The following is a 26,090-nucleotide window of genomic DNA, read 5'->3' as shown; positions in this document are numbered from 1 at the left end:
AGAGTATCTGCAGGACCTGTTGAACAAAGGGTGGATCACACCATCACGATCCCCTTATTCGTCGCCAGTGGTCTGTGTCCGCAAGAAAGACGGCAGTCTGCGCCTCTGTTTTGCGACTTCAGAGAACTCAACCGCAAGTCAGTCCCAGACCGCCATCCAATACCAGGGATTCAAGACATGCTGGATGCCCTGGGCGGGAGTTCATGGTTCTCAGTCTTGGACCAGGGTAAAGCCTACCACGCGGACTACCTGGATGAGGCAAGCCGCCCCTTGACAGCCTTCATCACACCCTGGGGGCTCTACAAATAGGTTTGCATACCCTTTGGTCTAAGCTCTGCACCAGCAGAATTCCAGAGGAGCATGGAGCACTGTTTGGCTGGCCTCAGAGACACAATATGTCTCCCTTACCTGGACGACAACCTAGTGCACAGCAGCAGCTTCGAAGATCACCTAGAGCATATTTGCCTTATCCTCCATCGCTATAAAGCACATGGTGTAAAGCTGACCCCAAAGAAATGCGAAATGTTCAGGGGCCAGGGTGTTTCTCGGCAAGGTTGTGACAGGACAGGGTTACACCGTGGACCCCGCAGAGTTGGCTCCGGTGAGGGCCTTAAAGGAAAAAACACCTGCCACGGGGATATACGCCAAATGCTCGGGTTTTATCTCCTACTACAGACCGTTTATCCCCAACTTTTCCCGCATCGCCCACCCATCGTACAACCTGCTTACTGTCCCTACTGTCCCTAACCCTGAAAGTCACAACCCAGACCCACCAGGCCAAAAACACAAGAAAGCCGTGGAGAAAAAGAAAGGTCTCACCAGGAAGTACTAAGTGAGCTGATTGATGCACTCACACAGCCTCCTGTTCTGGGATATCCAGACTTCACGGAGCCGTTCGTGTTACACTGTGACGCATCACAAGTTGTTTTGTATCAGCGACAGGAAGGGAGGATGAGAGTGATAGCGTATGGCTCCAGCACCTTAAGTCCATCAGAAAAGAGGTATCATCTGCACTCCGTGAAACTAGAGTTTTTGGCGTTGAAGTGGGCCATCTGTGAACGTTTCCGCGACTACCTGTTCCACGCTACATCATTTGTGTTGTACACAGACAATAACCCGTTGACCTATTTGCTCACTTCCCCCCATTGTTAAAAACATTGATAATGCCTTAAAGGCCCACTATGCAACTTTTTTAGCCAAAATTACATTAAGTATGCAGGTTGAGAGTTATGCTGATGGTTCTGCATCCATTTCTGGGTCGATTGGTGGGTGTGTCATTTTCCCATGTGGCCTCTACAGTGAAAAAGCGCATATGCAACTTGATGTGTTCGGACCGAGCGCTTCCGGATGTGACGCGGCGGAAGTTTCCTCGAAAATGTAGTCAGATTGTAGTTTCGAAAATGCTTTACGGCACAGACACACACCCAAACATGGCACCGGCTAGATATAAACAGCCAGTTGCGAGGCAATTTGGCTTGATTTACCTTAATATAACAGGCTAGGAGTCATTGCGATGGTTCCATTATACATTTTTGTTCGATTGTTCGTTGTTTCAACTCCCCCTTGCGCATCTTGGCGGAGAAAATGAATATGTTTCTGCCGGCGACCCGCCGCCCACTCTCGCGGGAGTCTCGGGTCTCGCGAAGTAACGAATTGCTTTGCGGCACAGACCTCCAAACACGGAACCGGCTCGATATAAACACAAGTAACTAAGGGATTGTTACATTCATCATAGATCAGCCGTCTAAAAAGAGACAGAGAAACCCAATGTCGGAGGAACAGAAGAAGAGAAAGGGGAGGCTGACCGACAGAGAGGCCAGACACGAGTAAACGTTGGGCAAGCTTTTCAGGAATAGCGTGAACTGAAAGAAAATGAAGACTTCAAATCAGACTCCGACTTGGCCGTGTTGCTTTTGAAATTGAAAGTACCCTTGGGTGAACTTTGTCCTCGTGGTATTCTTGATGTTGATAGTCTCTGTACAAATGTGTTTGCTCAACCATTTTGTTGTGAGCCCTGTAAAAATTGTTTTCTCGACCGTTTTGTTGAGAGCCCTGTATGTTTCTAGCTTGCTTGGTTGCAGCCATATAAACACCTTTGTTTCCATTAGTGTTTTGCTGTTCGTCTGTCTCGTCCCCCAGATACAGACTGAATCCCCGAATCCAGGTTCTTGGTTATTTAGATTATTATGTTGGCCAACACTCTCACACTGATTTTTCTGTTCAACCTAAGATAAAACAATTATAATCTAACCCTAACCCTAACCCTTGCCTACACTTTATGAACATTTACTTCGGACATGGCTCCACGCATTCGCCGGCTTCTTTGAAAACAAATGCACATGGCTCGCGTAGAAATGCATGGGGAAGGGTCGTCAACAAGTTGTTACGACAGTGTTGTAAAATATCTACTACGAAGCTGTAGGGGGCGCTGTGTAGAGAAATGTGCGTGCCAAAACCAAGAAAACGGCGAAGAAATTCCCAAAGTTGCATAGTGGGCCCACTATGCAAATGTCAGGTGACATTTAACTTAGTGGGGGAGAGTGTGGCACTGTGTATTAAAAGACATAGGATTATTTGCCCCCCCCCCCCCTTTCAATATTTAGGCCAAAGTCAACAAGCTTAACACAGGTTCTGTCTTATCACAAGGTATTTTGAAAGGGTTACATTATTGGCTGGACAAACTTGTATTCACCAGCAGAGGGCGCTCTAGGCCTTACAGGTGGCTGGGCATCGGTGCGCCGAAGTAGGACAGTACATGGGTATAGCTAATGAATGTATGCTACGCTAAAGAGAGCATCTCTAAAGTAAACTGTTTATATTTCCAACAGGAAATAAATGTTTTGCAGAAGAAAGAGCCAAGCCTCATTCGTATATCTGTAACACATGGGCAGCATGTGTCTAAGCATGGGGGAATCCTTGGTTACCCTCACCCCGGACCCTGAACAGATCAACAATGACGTCCATGTCCAAAGACTGGAGCGTATGGCTGTCATCATGTACAGCAAGAGCTGTAGTTCCAGCTGCGTAGATCAAGCTAGACATCACCTTTTCTCGAATGGTACCAAGTCCCTCGAGAACCTGCCTCCCACCCAAGCTGCACTGATTCAGCACATTAAAAGAGCACTGCTGCAGGCCAGTTTCTACTGGAATCAGGCAACTTCTGTCCAGCAAGATATCCCAGAGTTCAATGCATGGGGATGGTATCGGGACTCTCCGAGCAAGACTTGGGAACCTTACTGGACTAATCTTGGAGACGCCTGTAATGTGCATGTGAGGGTGCTTGTACAAACAATGATGGTAGAGACGATGAGTGATACGGTGATTGAGATCACTGTTGTTTTTTATGTTATTGCTGTTTTTTTGTTATGCTAAGCAAACCTTTAAGAGTTTTAGACAAATTTACTATATTATTCTTTTAACAATTTTACATAAAATAAATATTGCCTTGCAATAATAGTTGTGTCTTATTCTTTCAAATATGATTACAATTTGAATGTATTCACCTGTGGTAAACTGAAAGCATTTCAGGAGGAAATTAATCAACACTGAGAATAATCTTCAAAGTTGTGTTAAAAAAAGTTGTTCAACTACAGTCTTGAATGAAAACGGTTACAGACTTACACAAGCATTAATATAAATATGCCAATGGACTTCCTGTGGTCAATAAACAAAAAAATAGACACCACATCCTCATTTGTAGCGCATTTGGTTCAAATTTTCTAGCCAAAAAACCTTTTTAGGTCAGCGGCCATATTGAATTTAGGGAATTTGGGGGGTCCTGATATAGCCAATCATAAATGTTAGTATTCCAATGGGTTTCCTATGGTCAAAAAAGGTAAAATATACATCAAGTTTGTATTTGTATCTCATCTGGTTCAAAAGCTATGGACGAATCCCTTTCAGACGGCGGCCGTATTTGATTTGGCAGCCATCTTGGTCTCAGGGCCCATTGGCTCGGGCGCCCTGGCTAAATCATTTCAGTATGCCCTCAGCTACATCTGTGCCAAATTTGGTGCATGTAGATGAATTTGCGCGAACAATGGGCTGTAAGGCCCCATACTGCAGCCAAAACTGCTTTTTTTGGACAGCGGCCATATTGGAATTGGAGGAATAAGGGATCCAGATGCACTAGTTCATAAATATTAACATTCATATGTGTTTCCCATGACCAATTAAGCTGAAAAATATATAAAGTTTGTATTTGTTACTCATGTGGTTCAAAAGTTATGGCCGGAACCCTTTTCAGGCAGTGGCCATTTTGGATTTGGCCGCCATCTTGGCCCCAAGGGTCATTGGCTCCGGCGCCCTAGCTGAATCATTTCAGTATGACCTGAGCTACATCTGTGCCAAATTTGGCGCTTTTAGGTGAAATTTGACTGTTTTCACTGCTTTGTTGAAGAACTATGTTTGAAGATATTATCCACCCATGACTTAATCCACCCAGTGAAACTTTCCTTCATACTCAGCCTGGCAGGCCATTTGGATCTTTAGTCAGTCTAGGAGATACTTTAATCCAAAGCAATGTTCAATGTTTTCAGATAAAGCTAACTAATGAACAAATATCGTCTTTAGGATTCAGCTTTCTTTCTTAGATAGTCTGTGGATAATAACTATCCCAAAACCGTTCAAAAAAAGTTTACCCCCAGGTAAGGTGATAATATATTGTTAAGGATTAATTAAAATAGAGAACTTGTTCCCGGCGCTGTTTACCTTGATATAACAGGGTATATGAAGTAGGAAGTAACACAGGAAAGGAAGAACAGGAACACCAGTAGTAGCCTGAACCACAATCCTAGATAGAAAGAAGACATGCAAAGGCCAGCATGTTACACAATAGATATAAGAGAAACCACATTAATTTGAAGTTCATTGAAGACGTTTGAAAGGGGTACATGTTAGGAAACACTTGAATGAGTTAAAGTGTATTCCCAAGCCATTTAAGTTTGATAGCAGTATTTGTTATGATGGTTTCCTCTAAGTTGCTGGATTTACCCCCACCCCCCCGTCACAATTCCCATTGAAAAGAATGGCGCGGTGATTCGGTCTTCAAAACAAGAGCTGGTAAATTGGTGAAAATGATGAAACTGTAATCAGACAACGCGGTTATATGCTCTAGACCAGGGGTCTACAATTAAAATTTAACAAGACAAAAATTCATTCCAAGAAAGGTCCGAACCGCTAACCTACCACGTCCTAATAGCCTACTTTTGTCAAATACAATCAACACGGCATATTTCCTTATAATTTCAGATGTATTTACTTTCAATTTCCAAATAGCTTACTTTTAACCATGAAAACAGGTAAGACAAAGTAACATTTCAAGTAAACAAAACAGGTACACTAGGCCTACATTTCAAGTAAGCAAAACAGGTACTCCATCTGTAGTGGCTGAGACAACCTTTGTTAGATCAATCCCCCTCTTTGACAGCATCTCCTTAATAGCCTCAAGAATATCTTCTCGTCTTTTGTGTGTCTCAATTGGTGTTAGACCCAACAGGTCCTCACAGATCTCTTTCTTGTCTTGATGAAAAAATCGCACATAAACCAAAAGCTGGGCATTATCTGTTACATCTGAAGACTCATCAATGGCTAAGGATGGGGCACTCTGAACAGCCACATCCAGCTGTGACAATGCGTCATCTGATAACATTTCGGATTTTCTGGTTGTCGTTGCAGCTGACATTGGGATTTGCTTAATTTTTTCACACAATTCATAACTTTGTTTACCTTCAAGTAACGTCTCGGCAGCGGCGTTCAAGCACTCCTTCACAACAGTCGCGTCACTGAAAGTTTTTGTATGTTGCCCCGAATCCAAGCAATCTTAAGTAAGCATTCATTTGCAGTGCACGTTGCTGCCCGGTAACTGAGTGTGTGAAGCAGGGATGGAAATTAACTTTTTTGCCCACCAGCCACTGTGGCAGTTAGATTACAAACAATGATGGTAGAGACGATGAGTGATCCGGTGATTGAGACCATGAGACCTAACCCTAAAGATCTACCAGCCACTCATCTTTTTTACCAGCCACTTTTTATACGCTATATATATTTTTACTATATGCGTACATTTTAAACAATATAATAGTAACAATAGATAAGAAAAGTGTTTTTCATCCGCATCTTTTTTTCCATCAGAAGTGATTTTACTGTAAGTGGGTTCTATTAAGGTACTGATTGAAAACGTTACACTCTTACCGCATATGATAAACAATACACAGGTATCTGCCATGTTAAGTCATGTTTATTTCAAAGGTTTTACGATGACAAGTTTGGGGATAATTCATCTATGCAAAGTATTTTCAATAAAAATCAAATTGACATATTAACAATAAAACAACATGCATGGCTACACCATCATAAATCAATTTGTTTTTTTAGATTTACATATGACTGCATACAAATGTGTCCACAGACATGGTAACTAACATATGATAGGAAGCATTATTGGCCTTTAACACTAATATTCAGAAAAAACACTGCCTCAAAAGGCTATTGGCTTAAGAAATACAAGTAGAGGCATATGCTTGGACTTTATACCCTGAACTTTTAAACGTCGCAAACGTGCAAAAACATAATCATATATTTATGTGGCATTCAGTCCAATGCTGAAAATATATCTGTGGCATTCAGTAGGCCAATGCTGTGGTAAAGTGTGTAAAGTATGACCAAGTGTTTCTTTCTGTTCAATAGTCTAGATAGAACTTTATCAATCATTTACATTACATTAATGTTTATTTTTATTTCTTGTTTCTTTTTGCTTTTTATTTTTACTATTACTATCATTATTTTTGTTTTTGTTATTCATTCTTGAATGGCTTTATTGTTGTTTTTTTGCAAAATTTGTTTGTTTTTGTTTTGTCTACATATTCGAAATAAACTTGAAAGAAAGAAAGAAAAGAAAATCCCCTGTAGGAGAAATTTGTTAATAAAACAATAATGGTAAAAAAATTAAGGACTCTCCCATGAACACAATAGCGTTCATGCAAATCTAGCATTAAAGGTTAATTTAAGGAAGTTCTCTCCAGTCACGCTGAAAGTAGTTCGCTAGTAGTAGCGCTTTAATTTGCAGTGTCAGAGTAATCTGAATGGTGACTAAATTCTCCTAATTCTGACACTGCAAATGATTGCGCGCTACGACTAGTGAACTACTTTTAAAAAAAACTCGACACCACGACCAGGCGACAAATGACTGATGAGAACCTTCTTAAATGAACCTTTAATGTTGGATTTAATTTCAGAATTCGGATTTTATCCAAGTATTCTGACTTTATTATCAGAATGCTGAATTTTATCTCACAATTCAGAGTTTATTAGCCTATTCAATTTCTGAATTAAAATTCTTGTGATGAATAATCTACGTTTGTACAGTAGGGTGCAGCACTTTAATTCCCGTCAACTTTGTTTTCTAACACCAGCACTTCCACAACTATGCCCATGTTCCTGACTGCTACATACAAAACCATTTATAGCACATCTATTTTTCGGCTGGGTATTGATAGTCGTCCTGAATGCAGCTTTAATGTGGGCTCTGATTCTGAATGAATGCCGCTGCTGAACTGTGTGAATAAATAAAGGGATCTCTAAAGAAGACACGTGGTTTTAGTGTACCGGTGAATTCCAGCTGAAAGTGGAACATTGCTGACATCAGGGGAAATGAATGTAGCCTAGGCTACTGTTTTTTTGTTGAACATATCCATTTTTTCATATCCACACATCGATTTTTTCCTGTAGAAACCTATGGTGGAAACCGATACGCCCTCTCAACCACAAAATGTTTGAGTCACTTCTATGGAAGTAAATCTGTGCTGGATTTTGAAAATAAAATGCCATTGAACTCTAAGCACTGAAAATTTATGCATTGAAATAACGTATTTGGATTTGAATTGAACTCCTATTCAGCTTTATTTTTCAATGTTAAAAATTCAAAAATCAAAGATTCAACGTCCAAAACTTCAACGTGGGGACGTTGATTTCGTTGAAATTCAAGTCCAGATGCGTTATTTCAATGCATAAATATTCAGTACTTAGAATTCAATGGCTTTTTATTTGCAAAATCCGATGGCACAGATTTACTTCCATACACTTCTCCTTCGTCATGCTTAACTGATGGACCATGGACACTTCCAGAACCCCTCTCAAATTTCAGCCAGCCAGACAATTCACGTCAAAGTCACGTCTGTTAATTTATGAATGGAATTCTGAACCCGCCTCCGAAATAGCCTGGCTATATGCTGCATTTTAATATCCATCTGTCTCGGACGTCCGAGGACGTTGCCTAGCGACACGCACAAACACGCCCCTTTTCCTCGGACGGCGAACTCGCCATCTCGGTGACTTGACGTATGAACTGTTTTCATTGTGCTTGGACCACTTTGGTGGTTTAAATGGCAATTTAAATCACTCGTATTACTGCAATACCTTACTGCGTCCGTATCTGCCTATGGCCTATAGCCTACTTATTTTGGAGCGCCTGGTCCTTTGCCAATGCTACCGCGACAACAGCTTTCCGGGTGGCGTCCATGTTGTCCTCCAACGATCGAGCGAAATAATAAAACGTGTGGGCGTGGCGTCAGAGAATACTCGAACGCAGCAATAGCCATGCTGCCTTGTGCGCGATTTCATTTTGCGCTGCAAGGCAGCCTGGATTCCATGGATCAGATTTTCGCCTGAGATGGGGAACTAATCACAGAACGGGGAGGGACGGCAAGACGATGACGTCGTCTATGGGACACACCCATCGTCTTGCGTGTGTCTCACGCCGAATGCGTGAGACTTGAGAGCTGTTACCGGTATATTATCCCAGATGTTGACAGTCGCAGTTCAGCTAGAGAGGCGTAGAAGAGGAAGGGGGCCGGATGCTGACAGTAATGGTTGTGGAACTGTGCAGCGCCGTATGACGAATGTATTAAATATGCAAATTTGATCGGACCTGACTGGAAAGTATTACCCGACACAGTGGCGGGTGAAGTGACACAATTCACCCGCCACCATACAAATCCACCCCGCAAATGGCGTGTGGTGGGTGTTCATTTCCATCCCTGGTGTGAAAACTCACGTTGACCTCTCATACTGAGCTCTCAGCTCGGATATTTTCCACTGTACTTCTGACTTCTGGGAATACTTTTCCTCAAAGGATCTGTGTTTGGATTCGTAATGCCGCTTAATATTCCCGCTTTTTATCAGCGCCACGGTTTCAACACATAAAAGACACAACGAAGGTTTAGTACTGCCTTGCGGGAGAATGTATTGGTCAGTCCATTCATATTTTAAATGTCTGTTTTCGTGGTCAACTTTCCTAATTTTCGAGCAAGCCATTTTCTCATTCCAAATCGCTCTTCCGGTGAACAAACGATTTCATTGGCTATTTTTTGAGTGACGCTATTGCGCACATGCCGTGACAGACGGAGGGAGGGGGGGAGTTCGGTGAGTGCATGGTCTTCGCTCTGTGAAGATCATGATTTTTACTTGGTCATGGGTCCGGATAGGACCCTTACTTGGTCCGGACCCGGACCGCGGTCCGCCATTTGCAGATGCCTGCTCTAGACCCTATAGTATCTGTGGTATAAAGGCTTGGACAAATTTTGAATTATAAATATGTACAATGCATAACATTAGCTCTCTAGCTCATAGCTGAGCGGACTAGAATGCCTCTCATTGACAAGTCGAAGCTAAAGTCCGTCCTATTTACTGGAGTGAACAAAGTTTCCGTTGAATAAGAACCTAACGGAAGGGTAATGATTGTTGCAGGAATTACTCAAACCCTCAGGCGTTACCAGAGAAACAAAGTTATGGATTGTGAAAAACTTTATATTTGGATTGTAAACCGCAAAAAAATATAAATGAATGGTCTTAATTTATTTTCTTTGGCAGTTGACCATGGTATAAGCGGTATAATACCCTCCGAATACCCTCCGAGGTGTCCAACATTAGTTCCGTCCATTAATTCTTGTTTATTTGAATGGGAAAAAAAATTAACGGCACAAATGTTAAAAATCGACTTTGACAGTCGGGAACGAATAAACGGATATTCTGACCCATCCCTAAACAGAACAAGATGATATATTAGATCTACGATTGTGGATTTTGGTAAAGGAGCTTACTTTTCCTCTTCAACGTCTTCACATGATCCAGGCTCTGAAGATTACTGTGCATGATGATGATCTGATGACAAAGCAGGACATAAAACATATTCAACTTGCTGAAGCTAGCCACAAGGTTCATTTCACATGGTCAAATGGATGTGGTTGAGAGAGAAATGGTTGTTGGGTCATGTAAACGCACTGGCTGTGGCTGCATGGGTGAAAGACAGAAATGGAAGAAGTATAGCAAATGAGACATGGAAGGTGGAGGGATTAACAAAGAGGCAGCAGATCAGGGAAGGGCTCCAGACTGCGACCAAATGTTCGCATTTTGCGTCGAAAATTCTAGTGTGCGACCGACTTTCCCATCTGGTCGCCTATGTGCGACCAGTAAATTTGCCCTTTTTTTTTAAACGTTAAACGAAGGGGTTTTTCAATGAATCCGGAATCTTTAGCAGGTCAATGAGTGTAATGCCCCGTTTACACCATCCCGCTAATGGCCGCTAATGGCCGATGGACCACCGATGTGGAAGTCGGGGTGATTCGGGTGACATCGGGCTAAAAATGTATGATCGTGTCAATTTATCGGGGTAGCATTTACACATACCCGATGTTATAACGATAACATAACGATATATGCCAGGGAAGACACCCGAAGTGCGTTTGGCGTCATTTGACGTCATTTCGAATGACGCCAAACACGTCAAATGACGCGTTTGGCGTCATTTGGCGTCATTTCGGGAGAAGGCAAAGGGGAGACTGGTTTAGACTGATATTTATTTATATATTTATTTATATTACAATAGCGATTTTATAATAATAGAACGCCGGTTCTAAATGGGCGAAGTACCCTGTAATTATAAAAGTAGGACATCCATCCATCACCCCCTATTTATACCCAAGTGGCAGATTGAGGGTCTTCCTTAACACAATCTGGTCACTCACAATCGTTATTTGTCTAGGGTTCTCGAGGGTCTTTTGTGTGTTGAGGTTGCCGATATAAAGACGATAAAACACAATAAAGCGCGGAAGATTACCGAATATAGCCGATGTGCCCAGGAAAATTCCCGAACGATTTGCGATGTCTTACGTTATACTCTCGTTCTATTCCCGATTATAGCCGATTAGCCCATAGCAACACCTGGTAACCGATTCTACCCCGATAGACCCAAAATTAACAAACATGTTCGTTCTTTGCCGATTTCTTCCCGTTTCTTCCCGTTGTCTAACGATGTTCCCGGGAAGAGTAACGGTGTTTCCCGATGCAACCACGCTATTTGCCGATGTTATAACGATAGCTGCTGATTTAGCCATCGGGCACCATCGGGGCCCACTATCGGGTAGGTGTAAACAGGGCATAAGGAGAATAGGGAATGGCCACTGTAAGTGGTTAATGTGTCGAGGGGGAGGGTCCTAGAGATTATCGGGTGTGCGTAAACGTCTGTGCGAAGAAGAAAGATTTCAAAACCTGCTACGTGCGTTTACAATGAGCAAGCAAACTATTGACTCGTTTTTACGACCTTCGGCAAGTGTGCCAGTGCAAGTCAGTCCTGCACGGATCTTTTTTACAAACCCTACACCCGCCCGTACCCGCAATACTTCAAACCGCATCCGACCCATGTTCCGACAGTAGCCCGACCAGACTCACTATAAATTGATATCGACACCCGACCCGCACCCGATGGAAAATTAGAAACATTAGATGGGAATTACACTATCTGGTGTTTGGCTTGGTGCTTTAGATTGTTGTGCAAAAAAAGCACATCATCCACTGTTGATGGTTTTAGTTGACTCCTCCGCTCTTGATTAACATATCCAGCACTGGTGAAGTCTCGCTCGCAATCGCAAAACCCGCGCCCGACCCGCGCTGTTCAGGCGTCCGACCCGACTCGTTTCATCCATTGTGCGGGTCAACCGAACCAGTGCAGGACTCTGCTTCAGGTGCCATAAAGGGCTTTTCACACGGGGGGCGTTTGTCTGGCCTGATAATGCATTCTCAATGGAGAGGTGAGCGGGCAGAGAGGAGGCTCAGCGTCCAGTCAAGCGGCACGACAAGCGGGCGCACTCCCGTGAAACTGTCGCTTCCGTACTTGTCAAAGGCACGCATGCGCAAACCTGGAAACCGTTGGGATAGATGAGAATCACAATAAAATGTGACACTGAATTTGAAACAGCACATTGTAATTTCTGCATCTATTATCAAAATAGTTATTAGTAATACAGTGGAAATTAATAGAAATGTGAATATTTGGTTGGCATGTTGATTAACGGTGTGTGCCCCTAAAATTTCTGGTTGCGCCCCTAAAATTTTCAGTTAGGGGCCACAGTGCTCCTAGTGAAAAAAATAAGTCTGGAGCCCTGCATGGTCAGTGGGTTTAAAGCAAGCATAGGCAAATTGGAGAAACAAGACAAAGTATCCAACAAAAAGAGTAGCTCACTATGCTTGAGCAATAAGTCTCCCTAGCCTTGTGCATGCAGGTAGCTGGACAGGGAGATAATAATTGAATGGGCAGACTTAAATTAATAGAAGGGCTTATTACAAGCCTGTGCAGCCATATATATTTTAACATTTTAATGACTTTAAATGTTTCTCAAATATCGTCCTACTTTTTTTTGCACATGTAAAGCACATGTATTTTACATGTTTGCACTTGTAAAGCACATGTAAGTACACATCACATGAACATCCTTTTACCTCCTTTTACATTCATGTAATGGCCCAATTGTTATAAAATAAAATTGTTACAAATAGAATAAGTCACAAGGCTGGGCCGCAGGCTGACTTTTTAATAGGGTTTTGCAAGACTTTGCATTGGACATCTTGTTCTTCATTTGCTAAACAAAGTATTGAAGGGATACTTCACCCATTCAGAACCGGCATTCTATCATTATAAAATCGCTATTGTAATATACATTTTTTATTTTTTTTCCCTCAGTCTAACCCAGTCTTCCCTTGGCCCAGCTTTCCTGATCTAATTTCTCCCGAGATGACGTCAAATGACGCATTTGACGTCATCTCGGGAGAACTTTGCTTGCATGCTAGAAGGGCAGAGGACTAAAAACCACTGGTTCCGCAAATTTTCAAGCCCACCAATAAGGAACGAGGGGGGGCGGGAGCTTGCGTACGAGATATAAACACAATGTCCGCCATGTTTCTTCCCCGCGAGAACAAATTTGTGATGTGAAACAGCCAAAGTGGATTTTAAAAATCTATTGTTGGATTCTGACATTCAGGGCTATTAGTAGGAGCCAGAATACAGCAAGGAAGAATTGACACAAATAGAAGGGGAGGCTGCTGCGGCTGCTGCGGCTGCTGCGGCTACTGCGGCTGCTGCGGCTGCTGCGGCTGCTGCAACTGAACAAGTCTTGCCTGTGGCCGAGGACGAGGAGCCGGAGCGCGCCGGTTTGCTCTGTTCGCCTATAGACACTAACACAGTCCCTGTGCTGCAGCGAGTTTCAGCAATGCCAGTTTCTTCTAGAATAAATAGCTGAATTTGGCGAGGGCGGGGCAATGTGTGTAATCTCTCACCCAGGCTTTACGCCATATCTGAACAGTTGGGTATTGGATAAATATTTCTGGACCTGTGAACTTGTAACGCCAGCCAAAGCCCGCCGGGAGAAACAGATGTCTCAGTATAGAGTAAGTGTTTGTTTTTTTACTAACACATTGGCTACAATAGTTTTGAGTCCCGGGGTACGTAACAATGTAGCTATCCGAAAGTAGCCGATCTTATTGGCAGAGCATTTATAAGCTACGTTACGTTAGCTTGAAGTCTGTGTAATGCTGTAGGCTACTCAAGGCATAATTTGTATTTTTTCTCTGATGTTGTTCTCTTTCTTTCTTAGACAACATTGGCTTCCTTTGTTGTCCAGGCCATCAGAGCTGGGCAGTACTGAGGCTACCAGGAGACAGTAGATGCTCAAGATGAGCTGTGACTATTTTGACTCCGGCAAACGCACCCTACACGTTTTATTTTTGAAAATATTTCAAATTTTTTCATGAATAAAACTTCAAATTCATGTCGGTTGTTGTGATTTGTTTACCATCCCAAGTGCTGTTATACAAAAGTAGGCCTACTGTATAAGATAAACACTTATTTGGGAAGAAAATGTTGAGCACAAATCGCGATTAGAGCGATCAGAGTACTACGAAGCTCACTTATGGCGTGTTTCCACCGGAGGGTGCGGTTCGGCACACCGGCGCGTTTACGCCGCCAAAAGTGGGCGTGACCCGCACTCGTCTCGCACTCGTCTCGCAGTACTCCTCCGTTGGGGTACTGTGACGCCTGAAAGGCTGCCGGCAATTTCGAGCTACACGCGACCCTCCGTTGATTGGTGGACAGAATGGTCACTTCCGGGCGACATGGGGATAAAAACAAAAAGATCACACAAGGTATTATTATGGACAACGGACATGTCGCGCAAAACTTTAACTTGGGCGAACAAGGAGGAGGAAGATGTGCAGAGGGAGCTTGACAATGTGTCGCGCTGCTATGATGTCACGATATTTACGTAGCTGCAGCGGCGACCGACATCCGGCCTACCATAAAGGCCCGATTCCACCGGACGCGTTACTGCAGCGTTAAGGCAGCGTCATGGCTGCGGCACGTCTTGGCCGCGGTCACCGCAGCAGATAGGTTCCACTCTAATCTATGAGACCATTTCCACCGGGCGCGGCTGCGGAACGTCTCAGCAGCGTCCCAGGAGCGGCTCGCCGCGCCGCAGCGCTATCATTCCGTAGCATTTCTATTTTTTTTTTATTTATTTTTTTTTATAAAAAACAATACTCAGCTCATGTAGCCTATCACAACTTCACATCAACATTATAACGTCATCACAGGTGGCACAGGTGGCACTTCGACAATGAGTCTCTCGTCGTCCATGTTGCCGACCTTCTGAGACCCTTTGATTGATTGACTGCTGACCTGGTGCCACCGGTCATGACGTAATAATGTTGATGTGCAGTTGTGATAGGCTACATGAGCTGAGTATTGTTTTACTTTGAAAATTGACCGGATGCTCTATGGCTTTTACTTTTTCACTTCCTGCCCTGCTCGATCTGCTCTGTTGAAATTGCAAAAATAGAAATGCTACGAAATGATAGTGCTGCGGCACGGCGAGCCATTTCTTACATCCTATGTAAGAAATGGATCGCATACGTTTCAACCGCTGAGAGGTAGCGGCGATGGCGTAGTGGATTAGTATAAAACCGGAACACCAGCGACCGGGGTTCAAATCTCACCGGTATATCATCATGCCTTATTACCCCCATAGACGTGGTGCCAGCACGGCCTTGAAAATATGGGTTCAAGTTCGAAATAAGCACAAAATATAATTCCATAACCTTTAGTGAATAAGTATTCCATATGCATGATCATTGGGACTTTTTAATTGGGAATTCATTGGGACTTCACCCTTTGGAGTCGAACCCCCGTCGCCCAGGCAGATATTTAAGACTGACGCGCTACCTCCACTCTGCCACTCTCTCATAAAGAATATTCTTAGGCAATGCCAAGGGAACGGTTCCAGAAAAGCTTCTGTCTGAGAGACCCCAGTAAAATACGGGCTCCGAGGTCCACGGGAACACCAGTTTTCATAGGAATGAATGGGCGCCATTTTGGAATCCGCTGTCCTTTCTATAAGGAGAGATTTGGGCCTAGCTACGCCCTAGTAGTGCATGACGTTCCGGATGCAGAAAAGTTTTCCAGCATTGTTAGCATTATATCATCATAAGCGAGAGGTCTGAGCAAGCATAGTCGCAGTGTTTACCGACCATTGAAGTATAAGTTGCTAACTAGAGATTGACCGATATATCGGCTGGCCGATATTATCAAAAAAATATTGGCAGATAGCAATACACGTAAAAAACGCAAAGATTAATATCAAATATTTTTTTCTTTATCGGCCGATTTCTTTTTTTCTTTTTTGGGCCGTGATTATCAGCCGTTCAATAAATGTTAATTTTTTTTAATTGAGACATTGGAACATTTGTTAACATCATTGTGTCATTTTTATGACGTAAATTGACGAAGGTTTAGCCTGGAGATCCAGACCCACATCTAGAAAGCTGTGAGGTCTGGCAACGAGTAATGAAAATGGCCCAACTCGAGGGGCGGCACCAAGCATGCATTTGAAAATATCACTGGATAACACTATGACCAATCAGAAGAAACCAAGGGGTGACGTATCCAGACCAGTGGAGCTAACCAATAGATAAGACTCTTGCCGTATCCGGTCGGTAAAACAGCAACACTTTTGGCCTGCCTATATTGATACATCGATGTGATTGAGTAATGTTCTGGGCCAGGGGACGCCCAGAATATACACCAGTATATTGTTCGTTCCCAGAGTGACTCGCTAATCAAATTTCAAATTGTGCTCTCGCGAATACTCTGGATTTCCAAGGTATTATCGGCTCCAAATATTGGCTCAAGAAAATTGGTATTGCCGTATCGGTTATCGGCTAAGGCTGATGAAAAAAAAACGGTATCGGCCCGAAAAAATCCATATCGGTCGAATCCTATTGCTAACCCCCCCGATGATTCACTATATGTGATCTTTAAATTACACTCCTCCTGCCATCTGGGGTATAATTATTATTTAACAATTATGATTTATACTATTATTTTAGATTAGTTTGTCCCTTTTTGACCTAATAAAGAAAAACCTTTTATATAGATTTCATTTTTGTATTTTAAAACAAAACAAAAATCGTTATTACCACTCGAGACTACGAGAAGTTAATGGAGCCGTGCACTAACCCCTTTCAGATGCCGAGCCGAAAGAACATTTGTTTCACTACGACTCCTTTCAGCTGCCCAACCTTCCTTCTCCTGCAAACAATGGCTAATAAAACGTTTGAGGTGGGGTTTTGAAAAGAGAAAACGTACATTTTATTAGTAAATCGTATAAAGATAATTATGAGCCTTTGATCGATATCCAGATATTTTTTGCGGAGACACATTCCTGGTCCCACTTGTATTGGAGTGAACAGGGATATCTACTTCTGGGACCCGTCCACAGCCCGGAGGAGTCTGCATACGACCCAGAGGTCGGAACAATGGAGCGTCTGAGAAATTACATGGACCCGAAGTGAACTGACAGCTCTCTACTGAAAACATCTTTCTCGTATTTGTTGTTGATGGTTACGTAAAGAGGTCAGCTGGTTGCTCTACTACCACTAGTTGAAATGGGTACAGTGCCACCTATCGTAGCGGGGCATGACATGCTTCGGCCAATGAATCGATTTTCTCACCGTCATGTATACTCGGACGATTGCAGTTGTCCAATTGAGGAGATAGAACTATGGCTTCAATCAGATTAAACTGTGCATTTAAACGTACACTGATGGTGTGTACCTGAATCCACGGATGCCAGCTTTCCGAGGTGCACTTTTGACGTCATTTCCGGTCTCGGAGCGTTGATGCCTGGTGCGTTCACATCGCTGGAAATTATAGGGAAAACATTTTCGAGATGTCGGAAGTTTGCGTGAACGACACCTCATGACGCTGTTATGATTCTACTTCCGTTTGCCCTTTGCAAATTGCATTATGTTAGCAATTTGAAGTGAGCTATAGACAAAATTATGCATAAGTTCCGGCACTGACTGATATGACCATATTAACCGTTGTGCTGACTACCTGTACACACGGAACCATGTGATTTTACTTATAGATTTTGAGAAAATGTCCCTTGAAAACCTCACATGCATATTTTGGCCTTTGCAAATTGCATTATGTTAGCACATTGAAGTGAGTTATAGAAAAAAATTATAGATAAATTCCGGGACTGAATGATATGACTATACTAACTGTTGTCCCGACTACTTGTACACTAGTAGCCATGTGATTTTACTGTATAGATTTTGAAATAATGTCCTTTGAATACCTCCCATATGCATATTTTGGCCTTTGCAAAATGCATGATGTTAGCACTTTGAAGTGAGCTATAGACAAAATTATAGATAAGTTCCGGGACTGAATGATATGATATATTACCGGTGTGCTGACTATTTGTACACAAGTAACCATGTGATTTTACAGTATGGATTTTGAAAAAATGTCCTTTGAATCCCTCACATATGAATATTTTGGCCTTTGCAAATTGCATTATGGTAGCACTTTGAAGTGAGCTATAGACAAAATAATAGATAAGTTCTGGCACTGACTGATATGACCATATTAAACGTTGTACTGACCACTTGTACACACGTAACCATGTGATTTTACTGTGTCAATTCTTAATAAATGTCCTTTGAAAACCTCGCATATGCATATTTTCGCCTTTGCAAATTGCATTATGTTAGCACTTTGAAGTGAGCTATAGACAAAATTATGCGTATACGTTTCGGGACTGACTGATATGACCATATTAACCGTTTGGCAGACTACTTGTACACATGGAACCATGTGATTTTACTGTATCGATTTTGTGAAATTCCTTAAAAATAAGAGGAGATACATTTTTTCAAAGGAAACGTTGTAGTAAGACCATATAGATGCTATGCCTTTATGGAGCAAGTTTTGGGGCTCTAGAATCAACAATGGTGAAGCTATTCAAATTGTTGCTAAATAAAAATTCCTCAAAAATAAGAAGAGATATATTTTTCAAAACTAAAGGTTGTAGTAAGACCATATAGAGGCCATGCCTATATTGATCATGTTTTTGGGCTCTAGAGTCAATAATGGCGACGCTATTAAAATTTGACCATTGAGGTCGTTTTCAGTTTTGCACTTTGCAGACGGTCCCTATCCTGACGGCAATTCACCGTTCTCTAAAGACGGCTTGTTTTGATGAAAACAAGGTTGTAGCTGCTCCTCTAGGTTATCAGGCTACATTTAGCTAGAGGTGTCATTTGTGTCGCAACGATGTTTCACTGATGATCTATTGAACCGCAAACTCAGAATCTGCCCATTTCTTTCCAACTTGACGGAAATCCCAACTTCTGACAAGGTCACTCCTTTTGTGTACGTGCAAGTGTGTGTTAACAAGGTGTTGTGCCGAATCTCGACCCCATATTACAACCCCCCTTCGCGTGAACGCTTATTGTCAACGCCCCATACTTTCATTTAGTTCATTCCTTCTGACAATATTAGTCAAAATGCGTGTTCATATTATATCAGAACATCATAAGTTGAGCAACTTATCACAGAAAGCGATGGCATATTTTAGGTTGTAAGTTTAAGACGAACACATCGCAATGAAACCTCAGACGACCCATGTACGCTACAACATTCACGACAATGAACTACGAGAGTACTTAAATACGTAATAGTTAAATAGTTAAAAGTAATACATTTATGCATTATGTTATTTACTCATATTAATTTTGACAACCTCTTGGTAGCCTACCCTAGAGAGCACATTTAACTGTGACTGATCCAAAACTAAAGGTGCGGCCACACCAGACGCGTATCTCGCGTAATCTTTACACGAGATACGCGCGTAAAATGTTGCTTGACCATTTTGTGTCAAAAATGGTTGCATACGCATATCCATACGCGCCATACGCGCTATACGCGCTATACGCGCCTACGTCACTCGCCTAGATGAGTCCATGTCCATGCAAGTGAACGGAGCGTTCCCTCTTCGTCATAACTATCAAACCAAACATCCTTCACATTCACCGAGCGAACATTACGAAAGTAAAATGCACATTTCTCGCTAAAAATGTTTCCATAAACAAATTTAATGGCGTAACTATGTTACTATTTCCACCCAGAATAAAGAAAGTTGTCGGCCGTGGCTGCGCTGGAGTCCGAGGTAGGAAACCCAAACGCCGCCGTGTTTGGGTGATAGAGTTTAGATCGGGTTAGATTAAATAATCTCGGATATAAATAACAATAATCGGGTTAAATAACTTCACATGGTGTGTCTGGTGTGTTTCCAGCATTCATAGTGTTGATCAGCAGATATATAGTCCGCCAAGACGTTGAGGTTGCTTAGTAACCAGAGACTCTGTCCATGCAAGTGAACGGAGCGTTCCCTCTTCGTCATAACTATCAAACCAAACATCCTTCACATTCACCGAGCGAACATTATGAAAGTAAAATGCACATTTCTCGCTAGAAATGTTTCCATAAAAGCATTTAATGGCGTAACTATGTTACTATTTCCACACAGAATAAAGAAAGATGTCGGCGGTATGCTTCTGTCCAAGCTCACTACTCTCTGCCAGTGACGTCGGGTCAAGCTCAACGCTGATTGGGCAACGCGGCTAATCGTCATGCGTATGAGCGTAAAAAGTTAAATTTTTTGAACTCTTGAAATGTATGCGATATACGCGCGTATAGCGCGTATAGCGCGTATAGCGCGTAAATATAAATACGCGCCTCATACGTGCGTTACGCGCGTAAAATGTTGCTTATACGCGTGAAACGCGTTTCACGCGCGTAAACCAATGGTTCCCTATGGAAAAAATGGCGATTTTATACGCGAAGTACGCGAGATACGCGTCTGGTGTGGCCGCACCTTAAGGAAATCCTTTACTATGTACAGACTCAGTGAGCACAGCCTCGCCATCGAGAGAGTGAAGGATATTGGATATATTCAATATATATTCAATATATATTCAATATATTCCCGCCGCAAGAGACGACGCAGCCGGAGACGACGCAGCCGGAAACGAAGCCGCCGGAGACGAGGCCGTGGGAGAAGAGGCCGCGGGAGAAGAGGCCGCGGGAGACGAGGCCGCGGGAGACGACGCAGCGGGAGACAACGCAGCGGGAGACGACGCAGCCGACGCCTTGTCCCGGCGCTTGTGGGGCGGGGCATCACCCCATGAGCCCGCTGCCCGAGGCCTTTGCTGGCCACTCGCCGCAGCCTGCGATGGAGGCGGGCGGGGCTAGTAAGCCGGGAGAGGCTGCCTTCGTAAAGTTAATGAAGGGCTGGCTCGATCAATAATACAAGGTTTATTGACGGCCTGCATGTGGTGGGAGATGCGTGAGAAACAGTTATGGTCGGGCCGGTAGGCTCCAGGGTTAACTGTGTGGGGAAAAAACAGCCGTCTTTAGTAAAGAGGTGTTTCTCGCTGTCACACGCTTCTCCCTCGCCCCGTAATTGCCTTCGCCGGCGCTTGTGGGTCGGGACATAGCCCCATGAGCCCGCTGCCCGGGGCCTTCGCTGGCCGCTGGCCGCTGGCCGCAGCCTGCGATGGAGGCGGGCAGGGCTGGTAAGCCTGGGGGCCAGGAGGAGAGCACGTCGACTGCCTGTTCGGCCAGACGATGAGGGTTAACCGCCATGGTGGAGATGTTATGCGCCAGCAGGGCGATGTTATTCATAACAGCCTCTTGCTGCATCATACACCGATGCGCTCTGTCTGTAAGCTTGGCCGTCAGCTGGTCTTTGGGAGTGGGGCAGCGGTCGCTGAGCCCCGTCTTCACTCCAAAGACAGCACAGAGCGGGATCCAGCGGCGGTACCGCCCTGTAACCCCGGTCTGTCCGTCCCTCCGTCTTCGTGACCTGGATAAATGTATGTAAATGTAATGTAACGAAACGAGAGCTGAGCCACAAGGCAAAGCTCTCGATCTACCGGTCGATCTTCGTTCACATCCTCACCTATGGTCATGAGGGTTGGGTGATGACCGAAAGGACGAGATCGCGGGTGCAAGCGGCCGAGATGAGTTTTCTCAGAAGGGTGGCTGGCGTCTCCCTTAGGGATAGGGTGAGAAGCTCAGCCATCCGTGAGGAACTCGGATTAGAGCCGCTGCTCCTTTACTTAGAAAGGAGTCAGCTGAGGTGGTTCAGGCATCTGGTAAGGATTCCCACTGGGCGCCTTCCTTGGGAGGTGTTTAAGGCACGTCCAGTGGGGAGGAGACCTCGGGGAAGACCCGGGACTAGGTGGAGAGATTATATCTCAACACTGGCCTGGGAACGCCTCGGGATCCCCCCGTCAGAGCTGGTCAATGTGGCCCGGGAAAGGGAAGTCTGGGGCCCCCTGCTTGAGCTGCTCCCCCCGCGACCCGACCCCGGATAAGCGGATGAAGATGAGATTAGATAAATTGGATTCAATATATATTCAATATATTGAAAAATATATATTCGATATATTATATATATATCCAAAATATATATTCGATATATTAAATATATATTGAATACATATTGAATATATCCAACAGGCCTGTGGTGGCCTTTCTCGATGGCGAGGCTGTGCTCACTGAGTCTGTAAAGGATTTCCTTAATTTTGGATCAGTCACAGTTAAATGTGCTTTCTATGGTAGGCTACCAAGACGTCAAAATTAATATGAGTAAATAACATAATGCATAAATGTATTACTTTTAACTAATTAACTATTAGGTATTTAAGTGCCCTCGTAGTTCATTATCTTGAATGTTGCAGCGTACATGGGTCGTCGGAGGTTCCATTGCGATGTGTTCGTCTTAAAACTTACAACCGAAAATATGCCATCGCTTTCTGTGATAAGTTGCTCAACTTTTGATGTTCTGATATAATATAAACACTACTTTTGACTAATGTTGTCAGAAGGAAGAGCGCCTCGAACTAAATAAAAGTATGGGGCGTTGACAATAAGCGAATGCGCGTTCACGCGAAGGGGGGTTGTAATATGCGGGGGTCGAGATTCGGCACAACACCGGCTCCCGGATGCGTCAAAAGCAGAGATTTCCCCCAAAAAGGGACAATAAAGGATGTACAAAATGCTCTCTTAATTCCTCCCAAACGTCCGGATTATTGCTCAGTAGGTCGAATTAACCCAGTAGGCCTACTAATAGGCTAGGTACCCAGTAGTTGGAAAATAACAACAATATAATTGGTAGCTGTATCCCATAACTTCATGGTTCCCAGGTAGCCTGCAATTGGTGCGTACTGATTTGCTACACCGTTAGTACAAAATATCCCCGACGCTGCAGTCTGTAATCTAAAGCGTTTCTAAACGTTGTTCTTTAGTAACTTTTCGCTGACACTCTACCCACAACCTTGAGTTATGTCTATATCCTATCAACCATTCACTGTTAGGGGCAAACGGCAAGAGTGAAAGTGAATCTACGAATGTCCAATGCCTTTGCATGCATGGATAAAACATGCTTACCAGCCGTATAGTCAGTGGACACACTGGAGAATCGACGGCGCTATTTCAGCAGAAGACGAAGATCAAGACCGTGTTGTCGGGTATGAGGGTGATCCGCATCGAATAGGCGTCTGTTTGCGCGCACTTGGTGTGAGGCGCTCACAAAGCGGTTAAACGGATGCAAACACATCCTATCTCAAGGAAGCACACCCAGATCATGCCCCAATTAGGTTGGGACTTTCAACACGATAGTCAAGTCTTTCAGCGGATAACGGAATTTCAAAGTGAAGCAATCTCGACAACCACCGTTACTCCCTTGGTTGACGCATGCGCATCTGCGCAATTTTGAAGTCCCAATTTGTGGCACAGTTTACGAAGACAAAAACAAGGTGCATAGGCTGACAGTGAGTTTTTTAAGGTGCTGTACAAGCAAATCATATTGACTACTCTGTACAGTGACAAAGAGTGTACAGTAACCTACTTCATTCAATATTGAATAGGCTACTGTAGCCTACACTATGTACAAATGGTTTTGCTCTTTGCTCATGGCAGTTGTACAAGCAAAACATATTGACTACTCGGTACAGTGACAAAGAGTGTACAGTAACCTACTTCATTCAATATTGATTAGGCTTAGCCTACACTATGTACAAATGGTTTTGCTCTTTGCTCATGGCATAATGTACATCTACTGTAGCCTACACTATGCACACATGGTTTTGCTCTTTGCTCATGGCAGTTGTGGCAGTCATTTTAACATGTCAGCAGGCAAGCTTCACTCATTCCAGGATGTATTATGCTTTGTCATATAGCCTACTTGGAACGTGTTTTGAAATGGATCTATAGTAGCCTATAGAAATTTGCCAGCTGGAATACAAAGCAAACTCTCCTTCAAATGCACATTCATGGAAGTCTTGTATTGTCATCCCCAAATAATGCTGCAATGTAATAATATACATCTTTAAATGCACAATAATGAGTCATTATTTTTATTATGACTTATCAAAGGTTTTTATTGGCTCCCAGAATGCAGGTCTGTTAGTGACTCCCAGTATCTCTAAAAACAGACTGGGAAGTAGAGCATTCAGTTACTGGGCTCCTTTACTTTGGAACCAGCTCTCCCCATGGGTCAGAGAGGCAGACCCCCCCCCCCCCCTCACCTGTCGCACCTTGTAGTTTGGCCTTGGCGTCTCGCAGTCTCTCTGTGTTTCCATATATTCTCCACAGCTCCACCCCCAGTCTGAACCAACTGCAATTTTTCCCCTTGGTTTTCCTGGGAGTTTTTACTCAGTCGATGTGAGGGTTTAAGGGAAGAGGATGTTGTTATGAAGCTCATGCTATGTAAAGCCCTTTGAGACAAACTGTTTGTAAAAACGGGCTATAAAAATAAATTGCCTTGCCTTGCCTAACCCGCTTGGACTGTAATTCATATTCATGCTACTAGTTTGATCATTGACTGACTACATGAATAGAGATTCTTATAGAGGTCTTATAGTCAAACGGTATAGGGTACATACACATTTTTATGTGTTTAGGCCAGTTATGAGATCTAGTTAACATCATTGAAAGTCATTTCCAAACACATTAAAGAAAAGAAAAAAACAAAAGCAAAGAGATTTTGCAGCAGTAGCACACTTTTACTTAAACAGAGTGGGATAGGAATCAGGTTAACAAAACATTTAAGAACATCTAAGCTGTCTAACACATTACCAACGCAACATTGAAACATCATAAAACATCACAAAAAAAACAGCTGGAATACAAAGAGTTTGCTTTGTATTCCAGCTGGCCTGTTATGAGCAAATTTCTATACGCTACTATAGATCCATTCCAAAACATGTTCCAAGTAGGCTATAGGACAACGCATAATGCATCCTGGAATGAGTTCAGCTTGCCTGCTGACACGTTAAAATGACTGTCACAACTGCCATGAGCAAAACCATTTGTACATAGTGTAGGCTACAGTAGCCTATTCGATATTGAATGAAGTAGGTTACTTAACAGTCCCTGTCACTGTACTGTACAGAGTAGACAATATGATTTGCTTGTACAGCACCTTAAAAAAATCACTGTAGCCTATATTCATAGGCACACCCAGCCTCGCTTTCAATATAACACGCACTCGCATAAACACCATCAGTAAATAATAATATGAAAACAATATAAAATATCTTTCAACAAGAAAAAATAATTTGTTTACTTTAAATGGATAAAGGTCAACAAATGCGCAATTTTCAGCTGTCAGAAATGTGTTGTGATCACTTGTATTCCTCATAACTCTCAGGCTGTGAGGAAATCAGCAGCCAGCGTTCGCAGGTCTGCTCTGCATGTATTAACTGTGGCTAAATATGAACTGCACTGAAGTCATCATAACTTCATAAATTCTCATTTTCAAAAGATTATGAATACTATTATTGTTATTTGAAGCCGTGTCAGTCTTGACTGTGGGTGGTGTGGTCCTCTGTGTCTGCTAGTGTCTATAATACAGTAATATTTTTGTCGACATTATCAAACGGAAGAACTTTTATTATGAAGAGCACAGGGCAATGAAGCACGCTAGGCAATAAGAGGACCCGCCCACCGGCGGAAACCGCCGGTGGGCGGAAAAAACGAAAAAACGGCTTGTTTTCTGGTTTCTGCTTGCGTCAATTATTCCCAGAAAACAGAGTAATAAAACGTACCTTGCTCCTGTCTTATAGCCTAATGTAAAAGGTCTACTATCAAAACATATTTAAATAATAATGTAAAAAACATATTGGCCATTAGCTTTTTTTTATAGAAATTGGTTACACATTTGGAATAGATTATCCAACGATGGTGACACTGAAATTCAAAACGTTGTGTACTGATGAAATGACCAGTTCTGGAAACAGTGAAAACACTGACGGTATGAATCCGTCTAGCAAATAGTTTCCATCACTTACACATCGTATAGGAATAACTAAACTATTGTAACATCCCTGTTACCATTGTGTTCCTATTACTG

At 43.0% G+C, this 26,090-nt stretch overlaps 1 protein-coding gene across 7 annotated transcripts in view; it reads right to left on the bottom strand.

The window, feature by feature from the left end:
- st3gal4 (ST3 beta-galactoside alpha-2,3-sialyltransferase 4) overlaps positions 1-23,434 on the bottom strand; it is a 50,399-nt gene extending 26,965 nt beyond the window's left edge. Inside the window, exons 1-4 of one of the 7 annotated variants that reach the window (XM_056612101.1) lie at positions 23,126-23,434; positions 17,435-17,520; positions 10,098-10,158; positions 4,711-4,792 (exon numbers count right to left, since the gene is read on the bottom strand). In XM_056612101.1, the coding sequence (XP_056468076.1) occupies positions 4,711-4,792; positions 10,098-10,149 (134 nt within the window). In that variant the 5' untranslated portion in view covers positions 10,150-10,158; positions 17,435-17,520; positions 23,126-23,434. Of the gene's footprint in view, positions 1-4,710; positions 4,793-10,097; positions 10,159-17,419; positions 17,521-23,125 lie in introns of all 7 variants that reach the window. The other 6 variants (XM_056612096.1, XM_056612095.1, XM_056612098.1 and 3 more) reach the window with 6 other exon arrangements.
- Positions 23,435-26,090: the final 2,656 nt, after the last annotated feature.

The sequence above is a fragment of the Gadus chalcogrammus genome, chromosome 16 (assembly GCF_026213295.1).
Source record: "Gadus chalcogrammus isolate NIFS_2021 chromosome 16, NIFS_Gcha_1.0, whole genome shotgun sequence".
Classification (NCBI taxonomy): domain Eukaryota; kingdom Metazoa; phylum Chordata; class Actinopteri; order Gadiformes; family Gadidae; genus Gadus; species Gadus chalcogrammus.
The sequence above is the reverse complement of the archived record's forward strand: the minus strand, read 5'-3'. Positions and strand labels throughout refer to the sequence as shown.